Raw genomic sequence first — 21,604 nt, 5'->3', positions numbered from 1 at the left:
GACGGTTGTCCAGTTTCTTTGAGCACCAGCCATTCCCCCCCCCCCCCCCCAGCCTCTGACTTTAGTAAAGGTCACTTAGAGCCTCCTGGCCCAGCCCTTCCTTCTTCACACCTGATAGTTAACTTCTGCTCAGGGACTTTTCTCAGAGACCCCTGCTGACACATCACAGTCACAGGCGTTCCAGGGCCCAAAAGAGAGGAAAGGATGATCTGTTCTCAGAAACTAAGACACTAAAAAGGGACAATGATAGTAACGGCCACTTACTGAGAGCTTTTCACGCCAGTCCTGCACATATTACCTCCAAGGCTCTCAGCACCCTTCCAGAATAGGGATTATCCCCATTTTCCAGGTGATAAGGCACAAGGGACATAACTTGCTTCCTGTCACATAGCTAATAAGCGTGAAAGCTGGGATTAGAGTCAAGATCTGTTTGATTCCAGCCCTCGCTGGTGTTACTCAGTGGTCAGAGCATCAGCCCTCGCACCAAAGGGTCACGGGGGCTCGTTTCCCAGTCAAGAGCACGTACCTGGGTTGCAGGTTAGATCCCTGGCCCCAGCCAGGGCGTGTACGGGAGGCAACCAATCAATGTGCCTTTCCCATGTTGATCTCTCTCTCTCCCCCTCCCTCCTCCTTTCTACCCTCTCTAAAAATCAATGGGAAAAAAAATATCCTCAGGTGAGGATTAACAAAAGAAAAAAGTATCTGATTCCAAAGCCTCTGGGATTCTTACATAATATGGTCTCTATCATGAATCTACCAATCTCAGTCGCAGAGAGAGTAGCTGTCAAAAATATGCCTCCCAACAGCCCAAGAGCATGAAGCAGAGGCTGTTTAAAGGACTCCTGTGGACTCACATGCCCCTGGGACAGAGGTGTATGGCTTGGCAGTGTGGGGTAACATCTGGCTGTCCTCCCTGCTGGCCCTACCCTGCCATAGCGCAGAGTGGATTCGTGCCAGTGAGCCCTGATAAGAGTGCTGAGCTCCTAAAGAAATAAAACACTGGCCAAAAAGAAATGTAAGGTCTTCATCATATCTCTGCAGCTGCCTTTCTTGACAGCTCCAGTGATCTTCCCTCTCCAAATACTCTGGCCTTCTCTACCCAAGCCTCTGACATTACTCGTAGCCCATCCATGGAGAATGTTCCTGTGCTCTTCCATCACACCCATGAGCAGCTGTGGTGGGAGGCTAGTGCCAAGCTGACCTGGACAAAGTTCTCTGCAGTAGCACTGACTTCTTGGTGATTCATTCACTTGTGCCCATTGAATGGCCTGTGCGGCCACTCCTCCCCTCTGTTGACTTCTTAAGCACTTTGAGTTTTAAGTCATTGGACACCTGCCCCATTTCTCTGATTCCCTTCACATCATGGTTTCTATAGATATCAGCTGGGCAAACTTCCTGAAAGTCAGAACATTCCTTGTGTTCCTGGGGCCTCATCGACCTTCCCTTTGCCCCCTGCATTCCACAGGACCCATGTCTGACAAGGTCCCTGAGAACCTCGGGGCTAGTGATCGAGATGGCATTTTTCCACACTGCCTTTGGCACTTTGCAACACACAGCTTAACAGTGTCCTGGTTAAGGAGATGTCAACAGGGAGGATAAAGGCGAGATAGACAGGCAAACAGTCATCTGTTTCTCAGTCTTGCCTACCAGTACCACTTCTTAAACTTCACCATAACCTTCATTCTCTTTATCAAGGGGTCCTTCTGATTTTCTTTTCTGTCCTTTACACCTGTCCCTTTATATTAGAGCCTGGACAAAGCCATCCATGACCAAAGATTCATCCACACCCATAGATCACCCACTACATAATATACTTTGTAGGAGACCTACATATTTCCCCCTTTGGCCCTTACCTATGCTCTGGTTGTTAACCTATAGGCAAAACATACAACCATCTATAAGCCTGCTTATGCACTGGAAATATCATCTTTCTCTGAGGATGTCCATGTACTCCAGAGGAGCAGGAAGCAGGAGCAACATGAATTAGCTTGCAGAAGGACTGGCTCACAATTGTCTCTAATTCCTGACCACACAGCAATAGAACTGTCCAACTTTCATAATCACACTTTGCTCTCATTGTGAGTCTTTGACCTGCTGGGATGATCTAAGTGTTCCTAAGTGCAAGAGAGCTGTGGTGTGCTTTACAGGGAAACACAGATAAGCTTTGTTCAGACATGAATTCAATGTTAGCCAATCAACAACACATTAAATAAGGTGTCTTTAAACAGAAAACACACACAAAACAAGATTATATATTGATCAATTAATGAATATGTTGTGGTCGAAAGCCCACAGGAACCTAACCCTGTATTCCCCCTGGGAGCTTTGTGAGTTTTAGACCTGCTGGGATGACCACAACTAGCTCCTAGAGCAGTTTAGTTTGACTATCTTAGAAGTCAATTAAATGCTAAATGGTCAAACAAGATTACTGGTCCCCAGGGCTTGAAAAATAGACCGTGACCTGGCACTCAAGGGGTGCTGTTTCCTAGAGAACTGCCTTGACAGGGCTGAGTGAACTCCTTGAGAGAAAGGAGTTGGTTGCACTTATCTTTGCATTCCCAAGGTTACAGTGCTCAACACAGAGACAGTGCCCACCACTGACGCTGGGGTCAGGATTTCACAGATATAAGTGACAAGGGATTTTTGAACAACTATTTGAACTAGACTAACATGGGAGAATACCAAATAGAGTTTGAATGAAGCAGAGGAGGAGAAGCCGGGGGAGAGGGAAAGAAAAGGGTACATTATGTAAGTACAGTCCAGTCCTGTTACTCGCGGTTGTCACACTCTATGAAGTCAACTCCAACACTGAATTAGCAAATATCAAACCTCTGCTCCCAGAGGAAATACAGGGTTAGGTTCCTGTGAGCCTATAATCATGTTTTTGTCAGTCGATCAATACATAACCTGTTTTGTGTGTGTTTTCTGTTTAAAGACACCTTATTTAATATATATGTTGTAGATTTGTTAATATTGAACTCATGTTTGAACAAAGCTTATCTAAGACGTGTATTTTCACTGTAAAGCACATCGCAACTCTCTTGCGCTTGGTAACGCTTGACAGCCCTTCACACCACGCTTGGGGGCCATCTGAAACAGTGAGATCACCAGCACAAGTACACATATGCAAAAAACTTGTCACTAAGTAGACTGCAAAAGGGACACTTGTTCAGCACAAGAGCTGAAACAGAAGGCAGAACATGGCTCTCAACTAGGAATGTGGGCATCAAATTTTTCACCACTCTGCACATGCCCACAAATGACCACAGAATTGTTGCAAGTATTGATTTTGAGATTACAAGTAAATTTTAGCAGGTGAGCAAATTTACAAATAATGAGGTTCAACTGTGTGTGTGTGTGTGTGTGTGTGTGTGTGTGTGTGTGTGTGTGTTTATCAAGCAAAACTTAAAACAAACCACAACAGAGATGTTGGCTCTTCAGAAAGTGCAGCCAGGCTCAGCCGTCAAGACAGGGACAGTAAAGATACAAGCAGACCGAGAACAGGTAACAAGACAAAAGCAGCATGCTGTCCATAGGCAGGGGTTTTGGCCATCAGCCAGCAACAGACTCTACGGGGTCTTGGAGAGAGGGGCTAAGGGTGGGTTATGGCAGCATAATGTGTCCACAGGCACCCAGCCACACTGCGGGTCTGTGGTGACATGGATGGGCAAAGGGCTGTCCCTATCCCTTCTGCCATCTCCCACACTTGGCCCTGGGCATGCGAGAGCCTATCCTCCCTCCACCCAGATGCCTAACACAGGTGTGTCCCAAGGATTCAGAGCCTACAGGTGTGTCTGAGGGCAACAAGCACAGGTGCACAGAAATTCGAGCTGCTCTGGTGAGGAGCTGGCCTCCAATATGCCATAATCCAACCAGCAGCCACCTAAACGCCCCATCTTCCAGAGCTGAACTTAGTGCTGGGTGGCCTGGGAAGAGAGGACTTAGGGGTGGGGTCCAAAAAGTAATCAAACAGCCCCAAGAGCTGTTGGAGACCTTTGGGTTGCAGATTAGTGAGATGTGACCTTTGGTGAGAGTTTTCACATTACCAGTTTCTAGCCCAATGTCTGGGTCATAGATGCTCATTAAAATCTGATGGGGGGGAGCCCAGCTGGTGTGGCTCAGTGGTTGAGCGTTCACCCATGAGCCAAGAGGTCCTCGGTCAGGGCACATGTCTGGATTGTGAGCTCGATCCCCAGCAGGGGGTGTGCAGGAGGCAGTCAATCAATGTTTCACCTCTCTCTTCCTCTCTCTCTAAAATCAATAAAAACATATTTTAAAAAAATCTGAAGAGGACCTATGTGAAAGAAAACACAAAAGGAGGGTTGATGGCTGGAGAAGCTTTTGTTTATTTTATTAAGGCAGGGGTATACTAAGAACATCAGTGTTCTCCCATCACACTCAAAAATAACGTACTTATATAGTACTTTATGTTTTTCAAAGCACTTTTATATATAATCTTGTTAATCCTCAGATTAACTCTACATAGTAGAGGGATTATATATTAATGTACCATGTGGTTAGTCAAGGTAACTGAAACAGAGAAGTCAGGAGATTTGAGCAAGGACATACAATTAGTGAACGGCATGGCCAGCTCTACAGCTCCCATATTTCTCACTGGTTTCACGATAGAAAGCAGGCCCTGATGTGTGCACCCAGACTCCTCCATTACCACTCAGAAGCAGCTCCTCACTCCCAGGCCCTCGCAAGAAAGTGTCAGATGCCACCTGCAACACCCAGCCTGGGCTCTAGAAGGCCCACCCTTCAGGAAGTGCAGGCTGCAGGCCAGAGGAACCAGAGACGTGGCAATAGACCCAGAGTCAGTGATGCTGTTGGTCTGGTTCCCCAAGCTGGGGAGCAGGCTGCTGGGAAGCCAAGCGGGCATCCCGTGCCAGGCCAAACAGGCAATTAGCATTCACAGAAACCCTGCTGCCCAGTGATTACTCAAAACAATGGAACTCCAGGCCTGCTGATTCCCGGGACAGGGGGCAGGTGAGAGGGAAACCTGTTGTTTATAGAGAGCCGAGGAACCCCTGAGCCAGAGGGGAGCAACACAGGTCCTGAGGCCTCTGATTCACTCTGTTCTCCAAGTTGAGAGCCCTTTAGTTCAAGGAGCCAGGCTGGCCTCATGTCCTTGTTCGGTACTGTTTGCTCTTTTCACTCTTCCCTGCACCTACCTCCATTCAAGACTACTGTATAGAGCTCTTTTCTGGATGCCTTCTTTCAGGTTTCTCTCCCTCCAATATATGCCCAATGCTACATCCTCATGGCTGCCAGTCCTATCCTGTAATTCATCACTTTCCCATCCTCCTTTCTTGGCTTTGGATGGGAACTTCCTTCATTCCACCTTTCTGGTACTTTCCCCATACTGTTTGCATTGGTAATGCCAGGCTCACAGAGAAAGAGAAGAGGCAACTAGTGGAGAAACTGGCACTGGCCAAACAGGAATGAATGCTGGCCCATCACTGACACTGCCTGGGCATTCTGAGGCTGGCTTTTCCACCCGGGACAAGCAAGCCACGGGTGAAGGAAGATATGGGCATAGGTCAAGTATGGAGGCCCAAGCAGGGGTGCAGTTTCCCTCATTCCAAGAAACAGTATGGTTTGGATGGCAGAGCAGGCGCTGAGGTCGAGGTCTTGGGCTTCCCCAAGGACATGCCTGTCTCTTGGATTAGGGAGCTGTTAATGTCAACTGGGGAGGAAGTTCACTCAGAAGGACAGACACATGGGTTAGTGCAGAGGGCTGTGGGTCAAGGGGTGGAAAGATGGTGTCCTATACAGTGACCTCAAGAAGGCATTTTCTGAGAGGGTCAGAGGACACAGATGGAATAAGGAGAGGGGTGGGAGAAGATGCCCCTCACAAAGACCCTGTCACTCCCAGTGGCTGGGAGAACTGGCAGGTGCCATGGGCATGGTGAGGAGGAGACATGGAAAATGCTGGGGTCTCCTTCATGGGAATTTTGCTTCCTCTCCTTCTTCTTGCCATTGGGGAGGACTCACCTGAAGAAGCCTTTGCAGCCTTCGCAGGTCATAGCGTTGAAGTGAAAGCCTGTGGCTCGGTCTCCACACACCCCACAGATTCGAGGCACATTCCGGTCAAAGTCACCAGGGTCAGGCAGGGAAGTGCTGGCCGCCATCGCCTCCATCCCTGCAGGAACAGCAGGTGGGCTGTGGCCAGAGCCCGAGTCAGTGCCAGGCCCAGCTGGCATCCTTTGCATCCCCTGCCCTCATCTATGGGGAGTGGGGGGTGGGCTCAGTAGAGCTGGGCAGCTCCCAGGGGGCCCAGGCCCGAGCAGGACTCTCCATACCCCAGCTTACCCTCCTGACACTCTGCTGGTCATGAGCAGGAGCAGGGGTCCCTTTCCCAGAATTGGAGTGAATCTCCAATTGGAGTGGGGGCCCTGTGGTGAAGATACTCAGCATGGCTTTAAATCAAACTGCCTGGGTTCAAAGGCTGCCTCTGCCACTAACTAGCTGGGCTACTTTGTCAAAGTGATTAGCTTCTCTGTGTCCATTGTCCTCTTCTGAAGAATGGAGTTTTACTTTAAAGGGTGTGAGGAAGGATTATATGAATGAGCATATGTGCACCACTGGCATCAGCTCCACTGGCATCAGCAGGTCAGAGGCCTCTATATTGCCCAGTGCCCCCTCCAAGAGAAAAGGGGAGAACCCCTCAGCCTCTCTGTTCTTCAGGGCGAGGGAATAAAAACTTCCATGCCCAAATCAGAGCCTTTGCCAGCTCCTCACAGCCATCCAGCTCAGGACTGGCAGGCTTTGTGCCCCTGCTGTGTTGTACCAAGGTAATCAAACCTTTTGATTGTCCCAAGTAATATGAGTTATATACAATTAACTGATTTTGTTTTCAGAGATGCCTTTTATAAATATGCATTATCATCTAGAGATAGATTTCACACTTGAGAAAAGTGGGGAAAGAGACAGAATATAATAGCTCGGAGAAATCCTTCTCAGGACACAGCCGATGTAATTCTCCCATTAGGCAAACTGGGCCCTTGGCTTCAGCTGCTGCCTCTGATCCTGAATGTGGTCAGGCTCAGAGCTGCTTCTGGGGTACCTCGGGCCTCCCTAAAATGGTTTCAGACCCTGCCGCCTCCCAGTTTTATCTGAGTCCTTGTAAAGGTCATCACAGGTTTAAGCAGCCCCTTGGCCCCGCAGCAGGAGGGTCCCTCAGGTCAGAAGAAAAATAAGAGAGAAGGCCAGTTCTGAGGGAATAAGCACCCTACTTCCTCCCACCCTGGTGCCATGTCTTTCACTCTGAGGGGAGAGAGATAGATTCTGGGGGGCCCTTGGAGACTCTGAGCTTCTTTTCCACGATGGGGCACATGACCTCTGGGCCAGGGTTTGACACATCAAAGTCCACGAGAGCCTTATTTTGTTTCATCTTCATATCACCCTAATGAGATAAGTGCCATTATCACTCTCTTTAAAAATGAGGCCCAGAGAAGCCCAAACCTTGAGGTATCTATAGCATCTATGATTATAAAATGCACAAAACAAATACTTAACTTTTTTAAATTCCACAAAGAACTTCAGGTTAAGGGAAGGAAGTGGAACAGATAAGGATATGGCATGGTCAGTCTCAAAGGGGTAGAGGGGACCCTGATCATAGACAGATATAGTAGATCCCCTAACTTTCTCCTTCAGCTCTTCTTTTCCTGGGAACTTTCATGAAATAATAGTGACACTGTTACCCTTTCTGTCTCAGCTAGATTGACACTTGTTAAACTATAATGTGTGTGTGTGTGTGTGTGTGTGTCATCCCAAAAATCGTATACACACTTTAACAGCTGATAACTCAATTTTGGAAATGAAATATATTGTAATAAACACTGCCTTTGTAATTATTCAAAGTGTGTGTATACATTTTTTTGGAGAGATATATATGGAGAGAGAGACGTTTTAAAAAGAACAGTGCAGCCCTGGCTGGTGTGGCTCAATTGGCTGAGTGTGTCCCATGCACCAGGAAGTTGGCAGGTCCATTCCTGGTCAGGACACATGCCCAGGTTTCAGGCTTGATCCCCAGTAGGGGGCATGCAGAAGACAGCTGATAGATGTTGCGCTCTCATATTGATATTTCTCTCTCTCCCTCTGCTTTCCTCCCTCCCTACAAATCAATAAAATATTAAAAAAAAAGAAAAAGAACAATGCAATGATCAACAGAAACCTTTGAGGGGATGAGATGGGAATGGGAAAGGGCATTTAGAGGCAACATGTAGCAGCCACATTGTGTTTCTTTAAGTGGTAGGTATTTGTATCTTATTATTTAAACACTATTTTATGTTTTATATGCCTGTCTGTTTATACAAAACATTTCACAAATTTAAAACAATTTAAAAAGAAAAGAAAAAGTGACTGTGGATCTGTCAACAGTGGCCCTGTAACCCATCCCGCGTCTAGGCTGACTTCCCGGGCTTCTAGAGCGTCACACACATCTAACATGTGGGCAGGGATCCCAGAGGCCCAATAGTACTGTGGGGCAATAGGAGAAACTGTCTAGGATGCCTGTGGCTTAACCCCAGGTCGCCTGAGATGTTGCAACTCCCAGTCATCATGATGTTGCCACAGAATCTGCATCATCTGAGAGCCCAAACATCTGGTGGAAAAGAGGGGGTTGGGGAACATCAGTCAAATCCGTGTAAGAAATGTTCAGCATCACATGGGCTCATTAGGAGATGTTATGACACAAGAGGCTGGGAGAACTTGGGCGAGGCACTGCTTTAATATCAGCAAGGCTGCTGGCCAGGGGATGGGGGCCCAGAAACTGGATTAGGCAGGACAGAGGGCTGGACCCAGCAGCCAGAGGCTTACTGTGAAAAGAACCATTTTCAGGTGAGCTGAGAGAAAATGCAGCCCTGCTTGGAGTTATTTGCTGCTGCCAGGAAGCAAGAGCCCAGGACCAGAGTCCAGAGGTGGAAAAGAGGCCCAGGCATCTATGGCCTGGGAGCCGGCAATACCACAAATGGTGCACAGGCAGAGACTGGAGGGCAGGAGAGAGTAAAAGGAGCTGGGGGCTGGAGAGGAAACATAACCATGCTGGACAGCCCGAGGGTCCCAGCCTGGAAATCAGCAGGTCCCGCCCTCTGAGCCCCGCTGAGTCCCTCTGAGCCCCCACTGTCATTCAGCAGGGCTCTAGGTCTCAGCTGTGGGCTGCTCTGAATTCTGCTGACAAGGGACCAACCCACGTGTGCAAAGCCCAGGGTGGCACCCTCCTCCTTCCCCTGCCTGCAGCCTTCCCATGGCCCACCCCCGTCCTCAGGGAAACAGAGAGCCAGGGGTGTGTGGCTGAAGAAACACCCACCTGAAGGAGCAGGGGGGCAGGTAAGTCGAGCCCAGGGGTGCCCTTCTGTGAGTTTTCGCAGGCACTTCTGACCAAAAGGACTCTGAAATGAGAAAGGGGAAACATTTATCTACAGCTCAGCGCAAACCTTATAGCCAGTCCTCTAAGGAGCCCAACAAACAGGTGCTCTTTCCAGGGACATTGGTTCCCAGGTCAAGGACTGAAACCTGACAGGAGTGACTTGTTGAGGGCAGGCGTGCCATGTCATGGCTGGCAGGGGTGAGTGGGCGGGAGCCAGGCAGCAGCCAGCATGGCCCTCCCTGAGGCAGGGAGTTGCAAGGAGCAGCGAGGGCAGTGGGACAGCCTCCCTGCTGGAGATTCTCCCCTCACAGACAGGGTGTCAGGAGGCAGGGGGGCTTCTTTCTAAGGGGGTACTCCTGCTCCCACAGCCCCCACCCCAGACTTGAGGGGCGCTCAGAGAAGCAGAACTACAGGGTGGCCTGGCCATTGCTGACGGCAGGAAGGAAACGGGCACCCCATGCAGAACACAGAGGAGCCTAGGGGAGCTGGGGACCGTGTGGGCTGGGATTCAGCCCCAGGCCTGGCCAGCTTCAGAGACAGGTGTCTGGGATCTCCTGTCTGCGGAGACCAGTGTAGGCGGCACACTGCTGCAAGGGTTAAATCCAGCTGCAAACTTGCAAACAGGATGTTTTCTGCCACTTTTAGCTCTTCCCCAGACATTTTCTCAACTCCCCCGGCCTCACTGAGGGCTGAAGGTGACTCTGCTGCCCAAACTCTGGGTTTTAGTGGCATGATGGGTCACCAAGGTGGGGCTGGCAGAATTTCACTCTTCCCACTTCCACCCACACCCAGCCCAGCTTATCCACCCATACACACATGCACACACACATACACACACACATGTCCTCCCTTCACTGATGCCAACAGGAGGTGGCTGGGAGATAAATAGATATGTGGGTACCTGACCCTGCAACCTGGCCAAGGCCTCCCAGATAGGGAAGGTGCAGACCCCCATCTTTTGTTTCTCCGCCTCCTAGTGTCCTGACTAGACAGGGAAGGGGCTTCCAAGGCCTAGGTCCAATCCTAGGACTGATAGCCCACTGAGTCCACTTGCTACCCTCTTGGGAACCACCAGCCCCCATGGAACATCCAGGGAAGATGCCAGTGAATCATGAGCTGAGGTAACCTGGGCTAGGCTGGCCCGTTGCCCAGGACCTTGGGTGGGAGGAAATGTACCTGCTGGGGACAGGCATGTTGTCACTTACCCCCAAGCTAAGCTCTCCTTTGCTCCCTCTACTTGTTCTGCCCAAGGCCCCAGCTGACCACATGCTTCAGGATTCTACCCCATGGCCTTATCCACCTCCCAGACTCCCTGCTTGCTCCCAGATGCTGAGGTGAGAGCCGAGTAGGAAGAGAAAGGACCACTGCTTTCCTGTCCTCCACATCTGAGATTTTCAGAAGTCAAACATGAGGTCCAGGTAGACCACTACTCTTCAGTTTAAAAAATAAAGTGTATGGAATACCTACTACGTGCCAGCCTGCTAGGCTCATACACATGATCTCATGTAAGCTTCATAATATCCTGGGAGGTGAGCATCCCCCTTTTACAGATGGCAACATCCGAGTCCAGAGCACTTTGAGTAACTTCCCAAGGGTCTATGGCCAGGCAAGTGGTGGCGCCAAGGGTCACACGAGGACTGCCATGCTCAAATGCGTCCCTTGCCTCCTGCTGGCTCCACCCATTGCAGTGATAACCATCAGCACAGACACTATCACTCTGGGCCCGGCCCTGCTCCAAGTTCTTCCCGTACACTCACTCACTTAATCCGCACAACCTCACAAGTGGTACTGTTATTATTCCTATTTTAGGAATGGGAAACTGAGGCACAGAGAAGTCGGTTGTATCTGGAGCTCAGATTTGAACCTAGACACTTTAGCCCTGCATCTCTGCTCTGCTGCCTTTCCCAAGGGAAACATCTGTCATTTCCCCAACCCTAAGCCCTGGATACCTGTCACTTCCACTGAGTCAGGGAGCAATGGAGAGAATAATCCCCAGGCCATGAGGGGAAGCATCTTTTCTTTCTAAGGCTCTCTAAACCAGGGCATGGCAGGTTTCAGCCAGGACCCCCATTCTGCCAGCCAACCCCTCTTAAATGGGAAAATCCCATTCCACACACCAGTCTCCTGTCCCCATGCAACTGTGCACTAGTGGATGGTCCTTGAAAGAGAGATTATCTTAGATGTAGTTCACAGGTCCAAGTGCGTGGAACATGAGGCAAAGACACAGGGTTAAAAAAGGACAAGTGGAAAAACACCAGTCCCCTTTGCCACGTCATAACCCCCACCCCCAATTCATGTTCTGAGTACACAGAATGTCTCACTGCTTTTCCTGGGGCTGTCCCCAGAGCAACCCCCTCCTGCCTCTGCTTTAGAAATACCCAGATCCCAGCACAGAGCCACACAGAAGCAGAGGGGGGTGTAGCTCAGCCCTGCAGAAAGCCCCTGGCTTCCATTCCTCTAGGGTGTGCATCCCACATCAAACACCTGCCTGAACCTGACCCCAGGCCTGACCTCACCTTGGCAAGAAATGAAGAGATAACATGTTTCCTTCCAGTCACCCAAACCCAAACCACTGCCTCTCCTACATGTCTGCCTATCAGCTCACAGAGTAGGTACCCCATCTTCCAGTGGCTTCTGGGAAATGGGCATCCCATGCAGTCTCACCAGAATAGCCTCACTGAGTGGTGGCTTCAGATGTCCTGAGCAGAGCTCTGGCAATCCAGGGACCAAAGTGCTGCTGGGCTCAGGTGCACTCAACCACAGTCACGGGACCCTCCTTGGAGTCCTGAGGGTGGTTTAGCTGTGACTCTGGAAGGACAAGCGGTAGACAAGAGGTCTGACCTCTAAGGGCTTTTCCAATTTTGAACATGTGCGACTCCAAGGCCAGAATTCCCATCATGATGAGGGCTAAAACCATTCAGGAAGTGAGATTCCCTCACTGAGCTTTCTCTCAGACCCCTCAGTAACCAGACGAGCCCCAATATACGTGTTAGCAAGAGTAAGGCCCACTCACCCTCAGGTGCTAAGGAGCAGAAAGGGCATGAGTGTTGTGGCCCCTAATGAGCCCCATGGAGAATGGCAGCCCAGGAGTGGGGGCCTTGCTCAGTGGGGTTGGAACTGGAGTGATCAAAACTTGGCTTTCCAATTGCTGACATGGACACAAAGATCCTCCTCCTTCTAGAAGGAAATGAGAAGCTAAGTGATTTCCCAGCAGAAGAGAATTCTTCTGCTTCCTAAAATTGGTACACACAGAGTCAGCCACACATGGGGCTCTCTGGAGTAGGTAGGCCTGTGTGGATGCCAGCCACCACTGCACATGTGCGTGCATGTCCTTTCCTTGCTGGTTCTCATTTCATCATCTTTTCAACTCTGCCCATGGAGTGCTGAACACTGTACGACCCACCCTACTTTCTATTTGTCATCTTTTTACGCCAGTGTAATGTAGGCACAGCAATATCATGGCCAGCCAGGGTGATGCCCTCTCTTCCGTCTCCACTGTCCCAAACATACACCCACATTATTTTTCCAGAACAGTCTCAGCATTACCTACCTCCCAGAAGAAGCTGAGGGGGAAAAGAGTGAAAACAAGGGCAAGGGGGGAGGAAGTGTACTGTATAAACAGAAATTGTCCGAACCATTTTTTGCCCCTATTGTCTCCCCACCTCCTGCATGCCCATGTTTTAAATATGGGTGATAACAGCTGGAAATTATTTTCTACAGACTACAGTGTCCAAAGTAAAACCAAACAGATACCAGTCATCTCAGAACATCTTAAGATTGGAAACGTAACACTACCTAGTGTAACCACCTTAAATCCCCTCTATAACATTCTAGCCAGTTCTCTACCCTGTGCTTAGACAGTTTTCCTGATGGAAAATGACCTCCCACGGCAGTCCACTCTCTTTGGATGGCTCTATGTTTAGAAAGTTCCTCTCATGTTGCTTAAATTACTGGTCCTAGACCAGCTCTTTGCAGCCACCTCAGGTGAACTACTTTAGTAGGCCATTCCCAGAGGGTCTATGGAGGAGGGATCAGCAGGGCCACCACATGGTGCCACTGTGCAAATTACAAAAAGGGGCCCATTCCTCATCTGCTGAAAAATTGTCATAAAAAATAGAAAAGTGTATGATTTTTATGATGTGAGTGAGGTTGCAGGGGAGAAACAGAGGAAGCTGGCCTGGGCTACATTTAATTTGATTCGATCTCATAAATTTGCCAGGTATGACTTTGATTCCACAGGGCAGTAAGTAAGGGGTGAATGCAGACAGCATCTGCCTCCATGGCCTTCATCTGGAGAAAACAGTCTTCAGCCCAAGAAAAGGACGCCGTGGAAGAGTGTAAGCAGCTGTGTGAGCCCCACCAAGCCTGCCTGCCTCCTCCATCTCGGGCTCCATGTTTCCAGGGTAGGCTGGTCCCGGCACGGCAGCTCAAAGACCACACGTGAGGTGCACCAAACTATTTAATGACTGACTGAGTGATGGGAGGTGAAGTGGCTGATGACCCAGCAGTTGCACAAAGGAGTTTAGCTCTGAAGGTGCTTCTTTTTTAAAGGTGTTTTTTTAAATTGATTTTAGAGAGAGGAGAGAGAGAACATTGATTGGTTGCTTCCCGCATTCGTCCTGACCAGAGATCAAACCTGCCACCTTTTATTGTACAGGACGACACTCCAGCCAACTGAGCCACACTGACGAGGGCCTGAAGGTGTTTCTTAATGAACCCTTTGGGGAATAGACATTACCTGCTAAAGGTCACAGACTGACGCCCCATACAGTGTCAGGGTTAGCAGGTCACTCTACAGAAATCAGGCTACAAACTCCCACTCTACTGGCCATTCACAGGACTCCTTCTTGGCCGGCTGCCCTGTTACTCTTGGGAGCATTGGAAACTTCTTGGAGCTGAGCAGTGTCCAGAGGCATGGTCCCATGAGGCCCCAGGCCATGGGGCAGGAGATACATAGCTTACTTTGATATATTTCCATTTCTTATCTACAGCAATTATTCCTGCAAGCTGCTTTTTTCCAGTGGAAACTCTGCCGTCAGCCTTGTCAACAAGATTTCTGGGTTGATTACTGCTCTCCCGGTAACAGGCAGGCCATGCCCTGTCACTGCAGGAAAGTGTGGGCAGTGGCAGTGGCCAGTGAAGCATAGGGCACCAACCCGTTCACAAGCTGCATCCTGATATCTCTGGTTTTACAGTTGAAGAGGCCATCAGAGGGGGAATGACTTGTTCAGATCCACGCAATGAGGGAAAGTGATTCTTCACCTCCACCCTGGCCAAACCCCAAGGCCTCTCACCACCAGCCTGAGCAGCTTCCAGGGGACAGTATGGTGGGAGAGAAATGGGCCATGGGGAGGAGGGGGGATTTTATTCTTTAGAGGAGGGGAGCTGTGGGAGGCCATGAAGGAGGCCTTGATGTAGACTGCAGTAGGACCATCCAACACAGACTCCATCCATACAAACAGTATAGAGAAACAAAGAAGTGGGTGAGGGTCACCCTCGCTCCTGCCTGCCCAGCTCAGCTCCCCGCTCTGGCCCCTGGGGCCTGAAGAAATGGATGAGGAATCAAGACGGGGAATGTTTTAGAGGAAAGTAGGATACACCTGACCTGCTCTCCCCCTCTTCTGGGTTGTTTTCCTGAGATACTGGCATGAGGGAGCTTCCCTAGGGTATCTGCTACAGGCAGAAGTTGATGGGACAGGGAGGCTCTATGTCCAGTGACTTAGAGACCAAGGAATAGAAACCAAGGGAGCCTGAAGGAAGAGCATCATGAATACAGGGAAAGCAAGGCCAGCCCTCCTCTGGGGAGACCCAAACCCCTGCTATTGCTGATGTCACTGATGGGCTGATGGCTAATGGAATCCACCCCCCACCCCCAACTCATTGTCCTCAGAACAGCAGGAGAGAGCTGCTTCTTTTTCCCAAGTGATTCCTAAGCCCAGTTTTTAGCCCTCTGAGGGCCTCTACCCAGCTAAGCATCCCCCAGCCCAAGTCCACCTGGGCCCAAGTCCACCACTGCTCCAACAGATGGCTCCGAGGCCCACCCCTGGCCAGCCTTCTTTCCCTCATCCTTTTTCTGGGACCAGTGATCTCTGAATGATCTCTGAGTGATCTCTGAATCACTCAGACTCTTCCTGCACTGTGTGAAAGTCAGACCCAGTCCCCGGTCCCGCCAGCTCTGAGATACTCAAGATCCTTGGCATCATATCCCTTATTTATCTGACAATCAATATGGCCAGCTGACACCCTTGGTTACCCAACCACCACCCAGCTTCCCCCAAAACCCATCCCTGAGACAGGATAGCACCTCGGTCACATGGCTATTGCGGGGACCAAGATATCTGGGTCGCACTTAGCACTGCTCCTGGCCATTTTATATGTTAGCTCTCATTATTAGCACTATAACTGTTGTTAGTACAAAAGTTGGTGAGTTCGAGGCCTGAGAAATGAGGAGAAGATTGCAGGGCCCAGAGAGGTGCTGTGGAGGCAGGAAGCTCGCTCTCAGTCCCAAACGCTCCACCCCAAACAAGCATTGCCCAGAGAGCCACATTTCTGCTGAACTGGGAAGAAACTGACCACCCCACCCACTGGCTGTGGCTTCCAAAAATCTGGCTGCTCAGGGTGGGGAGAAATGGATTGTTCTACTGTCTCTCCAACAAGCAGAGAGGCTGAGTCACATGTCTAGACTTTTCCTCTGCAAGGAAGATAGGCCCATGGCTCCCAAAGTGTCCCTGAACACTAACCTTTCTCATGCCCATCATCCTTCCTTTCCTCTCTCACCCAGTGCCGTCTTTCTCCTACCTCCTACGTCATCTAGAGCTTGTCCTACATCTGTTATGCATCTGCTCTCCCTCCAGGGATGTCTCTGTCGTTAGGGCAGTGGTACCTCCTCACTCGACTCCCACCCATCAGCGCATGCAACAGAAGGCAGAGCACTGGGAAAGGCTGCAGGAAGCGCCAGGAGGCTGGAACCCAGAGGTGGCAGTGAAGGCTGCAGATGCCCTGGCAGCAGCGTGTCCCTGCTGTGGCCCCTGACCTAGACTCTGGGCTGCCTCTGGCTCAGTGGTCCTGGTCTCCTGGTTGCCTCCAGCCCTTGGAGGCTTTGGGAGGCCATTCACTTATTGTGGGATAGATTCTGAAGCCTATGTCAGAGTTAGTAAAGGAACTTGTGTCCTTTGAGATGGGCAGGGCTGGAATAACTCTCTACCAGGCAGTTTCCACCCCATAAGGGCCTGACCTATCAAAGACATCCTCTCTATCCTCTGGATTATTAGTGAGGGGTGGATACTCCCATGTATTCATGAAACTTCTAGGGCTGAGGCCAAACAGGGAGGTTCCCACTCACCTTAGAGGGCAGAGCAGTCACCCAAGGTGACAGAAGCTGCTCCTCAGGTCCTGATTATAATGATGCCCCTCCTCTCTCCCCGAGAGCTTTTCCAGAGCCTCGGTTTGTTCAGGGTCCAGCATTCCTTTGTGTAGATTTCCTCTTGGAGACCCCTTGGAAAGCCAGGGAAGCTACAGCATTTCTTCTTGGCCTCACACCACGGTGGGCATTAGTTCTGGCCTCTGATGCCTTCTCTTTGACCGTGATCCCTGCCTGGTTTTAAGCACTCAGCTGTGTGGCAAGCCCTGTACTAGAAAGTCACAGACACGATGGCAAGCCACCCAGACACTGCCATCCTAAAGCACACAGTCTCCTGGGGGAAACCCACAAGAACTACAATTCAGTACAGTCCATGCCATGGTACAACTGTTAAGCACAGGTGTGACGGGGGCATGTAGAGCGCGCCTCACCTTGTGCCGGTAAGGAGGCAACTTCTCAGCCTCTCCACTAAGACAGGAAGCATGGCCGTGGTAAGAAGGGTAACGAGGGTCCCAGGTAGATAGTACATGTGCCAAGGCTAAGCAGCACACGGGAAAGAGTGTATCTGAGGCAGAGAAACTAGCTCCACATGGCTGGAGGGAGAGAGGGCGACAGGAAGAGATGAAACAACTGGACATTTTAATAGGAAATACATTCCATTCTTTCTTCTCTGAGTACTTCTTCTAGTAAACCCATTGAGGCTTGAATACCAGGAATTTTAAATTATTGTTATAATATTTTGAAACTGAAGACTTTCAGGCTCCATTCAGATCCTCATTCCAACCTGAATCAGCCTTGGGTGTTGTAAAAAAAATTAAAACGGGCCCCTCTTCCATCGGTTCATTTGAAAGGACCCTCAAGATGAGCAAGGCAGCAGCCCACTCCTGCAGCATGGTTGGGGCCCAGCCGGTGCACACCCAGAACCACCATCCCCGGCCTCCTTTGGGGCGAATCCTTTACCCTGGCAATAGGACCATCAGTAACTGAGCTGGAAGGGAGAAGTAGAGGAGAGAGCTCTGGAAAAATCAGCTCAGCTGAATAGGGAAACTATGTTTTGTGAGAGAAAATGAAAAGAAAGAACAAAAGGGTCAACAGGGGAAGATGGAAGTTGGTGAGTAAGCTCAGCCACACATCACCAGTTCAATCCACATTTAATGCATCAATCTGTCCACAGTGGCCAGATAAGGTTGCTGGGCGCAGGGAGACCCGAGTGACCATGCAGCCAACTAATCCCAAACCCGACTCCACTGATCCACAGGGTCCACTCCTCTCTCCTAGTCAACAAGGTCACTTCCTTGTTTCCAGGAATCACTCTAAGGAAGGGCATCAACCACAAGCACACGATAGTCACAAATAGCTTGCACCAAGGACACGTGTGGGTGGGAAGTCCCCAGCATGTGTGGGCACATGCCATACTCTGAGTCAGGGTGTCCACACTCACTGCTGGCTGGTGTAACACAAGCCCAGCCTTCCCCTCAGAGCTATGATAGAAGATACTCTTTTGCTTCCATGTTTCAGGTCAAAACGTCCTAATCTGTCAGGAGGGTTCTTCCCCAGGCCACCAAGTGGTAAGAAATAACTGCCTTTATGGTAACCCATGCACTCTCTCCAGACTATAAACCCCTCCCCCAGCCCTATCCATTGGCCATCTTCCTCTTCCTTGTCTTTCTTTGGTGCCCAGGGGCAAAGATGGCACAGATTCGCTACACAGAGCAGCATTCAGTGCTGCCTCAGGAGGGGCTAAACCAGGGTCTCCAGAGGAACGACTTCTTTCCTTCCTCAGCAATCAGCTGTCTGCCCCCCACCCCTCCCCTGGCTGCCCACCTGGGCCTCAGCACAGAGTAACAGACGTCCTACTCCCTTCATTCCACACTCTTTCCAGCAAAGGCAAACATCCCTGGAGAATGGGACTTGATGCACCAGCTCATAGCCTGTGCTCACCTAAAGAAGCTGTGAGTGAAACTCGGCTCCAGCTGGCTGGGCAGCTCCACTCAGTCAGCTGGAGCTGCTGCCAGTCAGGCAGCCTGATGGGTAGGAAGGAGGCCAGTGGCTGTGGCCCATCACCCCCCTGTGGGGAGAGGTGACGGCCCCTCCACCCACCACTTCCCCTTTGCTCCCCCACCTCTTACTCTTCCCAGAACTCCCCCTGACCTGAAAAACAACTCTGCCGCCAGGATCTTGAGGAGCCTGGGATTGAAGTTTAACAGAGACAAAAATAATTCTCTAGTGAGCTATTTTCTGCCCAGCTTTGGAAACAATAGCTCAGGGTGACAGGCAGTGGGGAGAGGCATGGGAGAAGGCTAGCCACTGGCCACCCAGCATCAGTTTAGGACATTTTTTCCATGCCCACCCCATACTTCCCCCGGACTGGGATTTTTAGGGAGGTGGGGACCTTAGTCAGGGGCTCAGGACTTACCAGCTGCCCCACCTACCTCCACCTGCAGACCCCAGCTGAGGAGTAAGGGTGGCAGGCGAGGAAAGGCCTGTGGGCTCCTGGGGCGCCTTGCGCAGTGGGTTTCAGTCCTCCATGCCTGCTGCTCTCTTATGGAGCGGAGCGGGGGAGACACCGCTACTTTCCCAAGCCTCAGAAAGGGGATTCTACGCCCATTTGCCTGTCTCACAGGACTGTGGTATTAGCAGAGATGAAACATTTAAAGTGCTATAAAAATTGTTCTACTCCATAAAAATCTTAGTTGTGAGTTTTCTATTATTCTCCCAGGCATTTACAAGAAGGAGGAGGGCTACAGTCAGGTGTAAAGTAGAGCAGAGGTTGTGAGAAAACACTCTGAAGTAGTCCCTGGAGCATGACCCTCTCTGGCAGCCTGAGGTGCTCAAGCTGGGAGGGCCCGAAGTGCAGATCATGCATGATAAGTGCCATTCATTGCCTAGCAAGCTCTCTGGAACATTCCACTTTTTTTTTTTACTTTTTTTTGCCTAGAGATCCTTTCCTTACTGTTAGTTTCCTTTTGATTTCTCTATTCAGAACTTTCTAATAAATATGGGAAAATAACTGACTGGGAAAACAGAGTAGGGGAGGGAAGAGGGAAGAAGGGAGAGAGGATTCATTCATGGAATATCATCAGACTGAAAGATTTCATTATAACTGTCCAGAAAACAAACAAACTCATTCTTCATGATAAAGTACCCATGGAGAGTGATTATTCATGCCTTTAGTAAGAAATCCTATACAAACAAGGACTTTCCCGGTCCCATTCTATGTAGCAGGCACCTGTTAGAAGAAAGAAACTACCAGGGGACACACTGGAGGCCTGCAGGCTAACCCTGACTAGAATGTGTTCTGTGTACCACACTACCCCCATCACCACCAGTACATATAAATTTTTAAATTAGTTGTCACTTTTTAAAAAGTAAAGAAATTGCACTTTTGAAAAACAACAACCTGAATGTCTAGTTTTCTATTTAAAAAATTAGATAATTTGGTCACACTGGGCTGCAGTTCCAGTGGCAACCCTGCTGGCCTGAGACAGGACTGCCACTTTAGACCAGGGTTGTGCCCTACGGTCTAATTATGACTGTCAGCCATCCCACAGGGTTTGCATCCCTCCAGCCTCATTCTTATCCCCCTACCCTAGCCCCCCAGAACCAGCCCACAGTGGCAGTGGAGCTCTGTGGTCACAGAGACACAATGACAAGAACAGGCTGCCTGAGTGTAAACCCCGCCTTCCCACCCTACCAGTTGTGTGACCAGAACCAACAACCTGGGCTGCCCAAGCTTCTGTTTCCTCGCCTATAAAATGAGAAAAATAACAGTACCTTCCTCATAGGTCTGAGGATTAAAAGGGGATAATGCATGTAAAGTGTTCAGCACAGTGGCTGACACAAGGCACCTGTGCAGTAAAGGTTAGCGCTTGCTATTACACACCATTTGGGGACATTTACCCGAGTTGCAGCCCAGCTCTTTAAAGATGTTTTAGCCACACAAAGCAGTTGTCTTTCAAATCTCCTTTCTAGCTCGGGAGCCTCAGTCTACCTACAAATATAGTTCCATCCAATAAACACCTCTTGCGTATATGATGGGTTAGATATTGTGTTGAATGGTGACACTTGAGAGATGGGTTTCAGACCTGTCCTCAGAGGCTCACAGCAGAGTGGGGGCTGAACAGACACAGCCCTGTCAAATGAAGTTAAGCACAAAGCTCTCCCCTCCCTGCACCTGCCCCGACCACCCAGGAGCTTAGCGTTCGAGAAGAAACTGGGGATGTGTCTGACTCCTTTCCTTCTAGGCTCCAAACCTTTCCAGAGCTTCACCAAGGGACACTCAATGGCACATTAGCTCTATTTCACCTCTAGATTCTCAGACTGTGCACTGGAGTTCTTCCACTGCACACAGGTTCACATAATTCCATTTCATCAAAGCTGTTCAGATCTCAGGTGGAGTTCATTATAATGGAATTTTACCTGAGGCAACCCATCCCCCACTTCTTAACATCATGGCACCCAAGACATTGGTGTGCTTGCCAAATAGGCTGGACAGAAGTAACTTCCAGCCCCTGGCAGAGGCCCGGCAATTCAGAGTAGTGTGGAACAAAGAACTCTGCCCTGAAGGTGCTTTCCAGTATCCTCCCAGCCAGCCTGGAACTGTCCCACTGGCCCTCTACTGGCATCATCAGCTGCCTCTTTTCCAGCCTCCTTAGACAGGAGGGGGAGGGAAAACACTGAACTGACTGACCGGACACTGTGTAGGCCAGGTAGTCAGCAGGTGAAGAAGGGACATACATTCAGGACTTAGGAAAGCCTGAACTTAAGCTCTGGTTCTGATTTAGGAGCTCCATGGCTTTGGGCAAGAAATGTAGCCACTTCTTTGAACCTCAGTTCCCTCTTCTGTAAAATGGGGAAAATTATATTATCTA

At 49.9% G+C, this 21,604-nt stretch overlaps 1 protein-coding gene across 3 annotated transcripts in view; it reads right to left on the bottom strand.

Moving 5' to 3' along the window:
• The window catches only part of VDR (vitamin D receptor), a 59,258-nt gene that overhangs the window by 24,318 nt on the left and 13,336 nt on the right, over positions 1-21,604 (bottom strand). For 2 of the 3 annotated variants that reach the window (XM_081129804.1, XM_081129806.1), the window contains exons 2-3: positions 9,314-9,395; positions 5,998-6,165 (exon numbers count right to left, since the gene is read on the bottom strand). In XM_081129804.1, the coding sequence (XP_080985930.1) occupies positions 5,998-6,165; positions 9,314-9,395 (250 nt within the window). The remainder of the gene's footprint in view (positions 1-5,997; positions 6,166-9,313; positions 9,396-21,604) is intronic. The other variant, XM_081129805.1, reaches the window with a different exon arrangement.

The sequence above is a fragment of the Miniopterus schreibersii genome (assembly GCF_964146895.1).
Source record: "Miniopterus schreibersii genome assembly, chromosome: 2".
Taxonomy (NCBI): domain Eukaryota; kingdom Metazoa; phylum Chordata; class Mammalia; order Chiroptera; family Miniopteridae; genus Miniopterus; species Miniopterus schreibersii.
The sequence above is the reverse complement of the archived record's forward strand: the minus strand, read 5'-3'. Positions and strand labels throughout refer to the sequence as shown.